Below are 6,431 nucleotides of genomic sequence, written 5' to 3' on the forward strand. Positions count from 1 at the left end.
TGCCAAACTGGAGGATGTTGCAGGCAGCAGAACGTTCTCCACAGCATCTCCGAACTTCAGGCCCTCATAAAGTCTGTTTCTGACTGTCTGAGCAGACACATGCACATTTGTGCCCTGCTGGAGGTCATTTTGTAGGGTTCTGGTAGTGCTCCATCTGCTACTCCTTGGACAAAGGTGGAGGAAGAGGTCCTGCTGCTGGGTTTTCACCCTCCTACGGCCTCATCTCCTGATGTACTGGCCTGTCTCCTGGTAGCACCTCCATGGTCAGAACACTACGCTGACAGAAACAGCAAACCTTCTTGCCACAGCTCACATTGATGTTCCATCCTGGATGAGCTGCGCTACCTGTTTGTCACTGAAGTTTGATTTTAAAAAGTGGACTGATTCATTTCAGTGTCAAATTGTGATTGACTTGGAGTTACATGTGCTAATTATAAACATTATATTTTTTGAGCAGTCTAAATTATTACCCCAACCCCAGAGTTCTTACACAGCGACTTCCATGACTCAAAGGCATTTTTTCCATGATTATTTGTTCTCTGAATAATTCTTTTCAAACTTACACAAAAAAAAAAAAAAAAAAAAAAAAAAAAAGTCAAATTTATGACAACTTGGAAAAATAAAAGCTTTTCGATGTTCTCGCAGTCCGAGTAAAACGGAGGCCACCAGGTTCGGGCAGAAAATCGGCTGTAACCTGCATTAAAACACTACAAAACTTTTCAAATGATCAGGACACGTCACAACTCGTGGGTAACAAGGGTTTTATTTACAAAAACAGATGAGACAGTGAGCCATACTTCAGGGGACGCAGTAACAACGCGCCAGGCTGACAAATATCTAATTAAAAAACTGACTAAAATTATTAAAGTAAATAAAGGTGGAGTCCAAATAAGCGGAAAAAAAAGAAAGAAAGAAAAAGGCGCCATCCCTCTTCTGCGGGAATTTAGATCAGGTCTGCCACTGTGGAGGGGAAGGAAAACAAGGGTTACAAACCAAAAGCGAAGCCCCTCCCCCCAACCAGAAGCTCCTCCCCCCAACCCACCATTCATGGGCATCTCGTCGATCTGTGTGGAGTAGTACTGCTCGATGTCCCGCAGGATACGGATGTCGTCATTCTTCACGAAGTTGATGGCCACTCCCTTACGTCCGTAACGACCCGATCGGCCAATCCTGGAAGGGGAACAAAGTGACACTGAGACGACGCTCCACCCAGAGGAAGTGAAGCCCCTCCCCCCAAGGGTAGTAGTAGCCTAGCGCATAACACACTTGTCTATGAACCAGAAGACCCAGGTTCAAACCCCACTTACTACCATCGTGTCCTTGAGCAAGACGCTTAACCCTGAGTGTCTCCAGGGGGGGACTGTCCCTGTAACTACTGATTTTAAGTCGCTCTGGATAAGGGTGTCTGATAAATGCTGTAAAATGTTAAGTATGTGAAGCGGTGCAACGTAACTGCGGCGCCGCCGCTCGTACCTGTGGATGTACAACTCTCTGTTGTTGGGCAGGTCGTAGTTGATGATGAGGGAGACCTGGGGCACGTCCAGACCCCTGGCCCAAACGTCCGTGGAAATGAGGACTCGGCTGTAGACACACACACACACACACACACACACACACACACAGTTAGCATGACCTTCACGCCGCAAGCACGGTGTAGATACGCGAGTGCCTCTCGGGTACCTGGCTCCAGAGCGGAACTCCTTCATGATGGACTCTCGCTCTTTCTGAGGCATGTCTCCATGCATGGAGGACACCGTGAAGTTGGCCTCGCGCATCTTCTCCGTCAGCCAGTCCACCTACAATGAGGAAACACGCAGGCGCGCGAGAGAGAAAGACCATGATTCGCACGTACCGCGTATATTAAGTATAAATCTGAACTTATTAGTTTGCATGCTTGTCTGATTTAGATGCGACAATCTTCTCCGCCTGCCGCGGTCAACAGAGAGAAGTGAAGATATGGAGGACATTTCAACGGACCCCCAACTATGAATACAATCTTTTTATTCACTCTGTTCTAGTTTCTATACAAGAAGGTTACAAGTTCATCTAAATCTTCTCTAAAGAGGAAGGTCTTGAGCTGCCGTGTGAAGGTGCTCAGTGACTGAGCTGGAAGGTCATTCCACCACCGAGGGGCCAAGACGGAGAAGAGTCTAGATTAATGTCTTCCTTTTACCTTCAGAGATGGAGGGACCAGACGAGCAGTACTGGAGGCTCGGAGTATACGAGGTGCAGTGTGGGGTGTAATAAGGGCTGTGAGGTAGGATGGTGCTACTCCATGTTTGGCTTTGTAGGCCAGCATCAGTATTTTGAACCTGATGTGTGCAGCTACTGGGAGCCAGTGGAGGGAACGTAGCAGAGGGGCTCACCATCACGACCTCTACAACTCATACAAAATGCATTTTGTATGAGTTGTAGAGGTCGGATGGTACGACATATCCTGATGTGTGTGTGTGTGTGTGTGTGTGTAGAAATACCGACCTTCCTCTTGGTGTTGCAGAAGATGACGGCCTGCGTGATGGTGAGCGTGTCGTACAGGTCGCACAGAGTGTCGAACTTCCACTCCTCGCGCTCCACGGCCACGAAGAACTGCTTAATGCCCTCCAGAGTCAACTCGTCACTGCGCGCACAGACACAGGGAGGGAGCGGCGTTAACGCGGGGAAAGACTCGCTCGTGGCGCAGGGGGCGGAGCTCTTGCTCACCGTTTGACCAGGATGCGGATGGGGTCGGTCATGAACTTGTTGGTCATCTCCAGGATCTCGTGTGGCAGGGTGGCGCTGATGAGGCAGACCTGGGTGGCGGGGGGCAGGTAGCGGTAGACGTCGTAGATCTGCTCCTTAAACCCTGCGGGATTCAGCGGGACCCGGCGTCAACCACGGCGCTCTCTCACTACCCACAATGCCCGGCGGTCGCGTTCCCTCACGTCTGGAGAGCATCCAGACGAGGAGGAAACGTACGGGTTTTTCTGCTTTTAAATCTGCCGGAGATGCCGGTTGTACCACTTTGTCGTGGTTATTACCACGTCATCGTTTGCCTGAACTTGAACATGATCTGAACGCTCAATTCTCCCAATTATCGGTGGGACCCAGCGGAGGTGGTGAGTGACAGGAGAACGGCGGCTAAGCAGTCATCCCTGCCGGACATCTGCCACCCCATGTGGTCAGACCTCACAGTTGACCACACACATCAAACACACCACGGTAGGTTCTCTCATGCGCAGTAATACTTTTGGCCAATTTTTCTGGTGCAATGTGCAATTTTAGGGGCGGATTATTATTATTACTGGGGGTCTTGTGCAATTTCTTTGGTGTATTACTACTTTTTTTTTTCCCCCAATGCCAGTCACTCCATTGTGTACTTGTGTGTCTCTCTCTCTCTCTGTGTGTATGTGTGTGTGTGTATATATATATATATATATACACACACACACTTCACACATTATATGTATAGATACATGTATAGATACATGAATTATCATACATATACACATTGTACATGTGTAGATAAATACATATACCTATTTAACTCCACATATACATATTCCAATAAATACATCCATATGCAATTTCCCACTTGTGGGACTAATAAAGGTTGATCTTATCTTGTCTTATTTTGTGTTTCTAGATTGTATGGTGTAGATTTTATACTTAATTGTTGTATAGTTTTTTTTTTTATTCTGTTCTATTGTTTTTTAATTTTCACTGATCTCACCTTCTATCCACTTTCTGCTGTGACTATGCAAATTTCCCACTTGTGGGACTAATAAAGGTTGATCTTATCATCGCCACATCAACTAATACCTGCAAAGGGTGGTAGTAGCCTAGTGGGTAACACACTCGCCTATGAACCAGAAGACCCAGGTTCAAATCCTGAGCAGGACACTTAACCCTGAGCGTCTCCAGGGGGGGACTGTCCCTGTCGCTCTGGATAAGGCCATCTGGTAAATGCTGTAAATGTAATATTGTAATTTACATGAAAGCTGCACACCCAACACCACGCCCACCTTTATTCAGCATCTCGTCAGCTTCGTCCAGAACCAGCATCTTGATGGCGCGGGTCCTCAGGCTCCTCCGACGAATCATGTCTATGGCCAGAGAAACCTGGTCAGACGGAGCCCGGTGGGACCCGGAACGCGGTCGTAAAAAAATTAAAACGCTGATTACCGAAGACCCTGCCCGGCGTCCCCGCCACAACGTGCTGCCCGTAGTCCAGCTTTCTGATGTCCTCGCCCACGTTGGTCCCGCCGATGCAGGCGTGGCACTGGACGTTCATGTAGTCGCCGAGCGCCAGCAGCACCTGCGTCCGAGAAGCAGTTAATACGGCAAAACCGCGGCCGTGGGGTGTGTGTGGGGGGGGGGGTTCGCACCTTCTGGATCTGCCCAGCCAGCTCCCTCGTCGGGGCCAAGATCAGCGCCTGGGTCTCCCGCATCTGGAAAAGAAAGACAAGGAGAGGACGGTCAGCGCGGGGCGGAGCAAATGGGCGGAGTTACGCGCACTTTAAAAAAAAAAAAAAAAAAACGGGCACCTGAACGTCCAGACACTGCAGCACAGAGATGCAGAACGTGGCCGTCTTCCCGGTGCCGGACTGGGACCTGGGCGGTGGGGAAAATGGCGGTTAAAATGGCCGGGAGGGCGGCGCCGGTCTTACGTTACCGCGGCGACGGACGCTCACTGTGCGATGACGTCTCGGCCCTTGATGATCTGCTTGATGGCTCGCTGCTGGATGGCGGACGGCTTCTCGAAACCTGCAGGGGGCCAAACCGGCACACGTTACAGCGGCAGGAGCCTGGCGGGTAACACACTCGCTGATGAACCAGACCCGGGTTCAAACCCCACTTACTACAATCATGTCCCTGAGCAAGACACTTAAGTGTCTCCAGAAGTGTATTAATATGACTCGATTTATTCATTTCTATTTTTATATATATAACGTTAATTATAATGACAGCAATTAAAAAAGGCAGAAAAAATGCTGTTTTTATTGTAGGGTAATAGTACCCTAGTGGGGTAACACACTCGCCTGTGAACCAGAAGAAACAGGTTCAAATCCCACTTACTACCATTGTGTCCCTGAGCAAGACACTCACACCTGAGTGTCTCCAGGGGGGGACTGTCCCTGTAACTACTGACTAAGTCGCTCTGGATAAGGACGTCTGGTAAATTCCGCGCAGCGCCCCCTACCGGGCGCCGCGCAGCTCCGTCGGCGCGAAAAGGCCGCGGGTTGCGGCGCCAAACCGGCTCGTTTTCCTGCTTTTAAAAACCGCGTTTGCCGAGCGGGCCGGGATATAAACGCCCGGACTGGACGGAGGAAGAGACCCGCCGCCGCGCCGAGGCTCCCCGCCAACAGGCCCGCGTTCGGCCGGAGTTTAAACTCGGCCCGTTTTGTTTTTTTATCGCATTTTAACCCCAGGCGGGCCGGAAGTGATTAAAAGTGCGTTTTGGACGAGAATCGGACGAGCGCGGCGCAGGCCCGCCGAGGCCCCGGCCTACCGTAGGCGTAGACGCCGCGCAGCAGGTCCTCCCGCAGGCCCATCGTGTCGAACGTCGGCGTCACGTCCACCTCCTCGCTGGTCTCGAACTCCACCTTGGTCATGTCCTCCTCCTTCAGGAGGCGCTTCCTGCCGCCCGCCTGCGCCGCAGCCATTCCTCACACGATCGCGGAAACCGGCGAAACAAAAAAACCGAGGCCGCGGTGACAACGACGAGCGTGGAGAGCGCCGCGTTTGTAGCCTGCGCGTCGCCGCGATGATGACGTAGGATCCGGGCGACGCGGTTCTGCTGACGTCACGCAGGAGCCCAGCCCCTCCCCTTTCCCTTTATCGTCGCTACAGCGAGTATAAAAAAGCCCAAAAAACATCACGACATGCGGGAGCCGTGTTGTTGGAGATGATCTGGCTTTTACCAGGAGCCGAGTATATAAACCAGGGTTCCAGGTTCAAACTACCTCACTTAATCCGGTCAAGACACTTTAGAATAGAATAGAAAAAAACACAATAGAATACAACAGAATAAATACAATAGAATAGAACACAATAGAATAGAATAGAACCGAATAACATAGAACAGAACACAATATAAAATAATAAAATAGAATAGAACACAATAAAATAAAATAGAACAGAATAAAATAGAATTGAACAGAACACAATAGAATAGAACAGAAACAGAATAGAATAGAACATACCAGAATAAAATAGAATGCCTTTTATTCTCACTATATGCATGTACAATGAGATTAAAAGCAGCTCCTTCAGTGCAGACATGTATGTAGAAAATAGCACAGAAAATACAAATATACAAAAAACCACAATTCAATACAATAAGGGGCAGGAATTACAAGGGAAGTGTCAGCATTATATACATATATACATACACATGTATATACATATATGTATAGTTTAAATCCTTGATGCTGCCTACATGGCTGTAAATG

At 49.2% G+C, this 6,431-nt stretch overlaps 1 protein-coding gene across 1 annotated transcript; it reads right to left on the reverse strand.

Annotated features, from left to right (window-relative positions):
- Positions 1-744: 744 nt before the first annotated feature.
- On the reverse strand, positions 745-5,766 carry eif4a3 (eukaryotic translation initiation factor 4A3). Its single transcript, XM_028972343.1, has 12 exons — positions 5,489-5,766; positions 4,671-4,743; positions 4,524-4,590; positions 4,365-4,427; positions 4,162-4,294; positions 4,002-4,082; positions 2,701-2,842; positions 2,479-2,617; positions 1,681-1,796; positions 1,474-1,581; positions 1,043-1,170; positions 745-960 (listed from the first exon to the last, which is right to left on the reverse strand). The coding sequence occupies exons 1-12, from the start codon at positions 5,640-5,642 to the stop codon at positions 944-946; spliced, it is 1,221 nt and encodes a 406-aa protein (XP_028828176.1). The 5' UTR covers positions 5,643-5,766; the 3' UTR covers positions 745-943.
- Between the last annotated feature and the right edge of the window lie 665 nt (positions 5,767-6,431).

Source organism: Denticeps clupeoides, chromosome 3 (genome assembly GCF_900700375.1).
Source record: "Denticeps clupeoides chromosome 3, fDenClu1.1, whole genome shotgun sequence".
NCBI classification, from domain to species: Eukaryota; Metazoa; Chordata; class Actinopteri; order Clupeiformes; family Denticipitidae; genus Denticeps; species Denticeps clupeoides.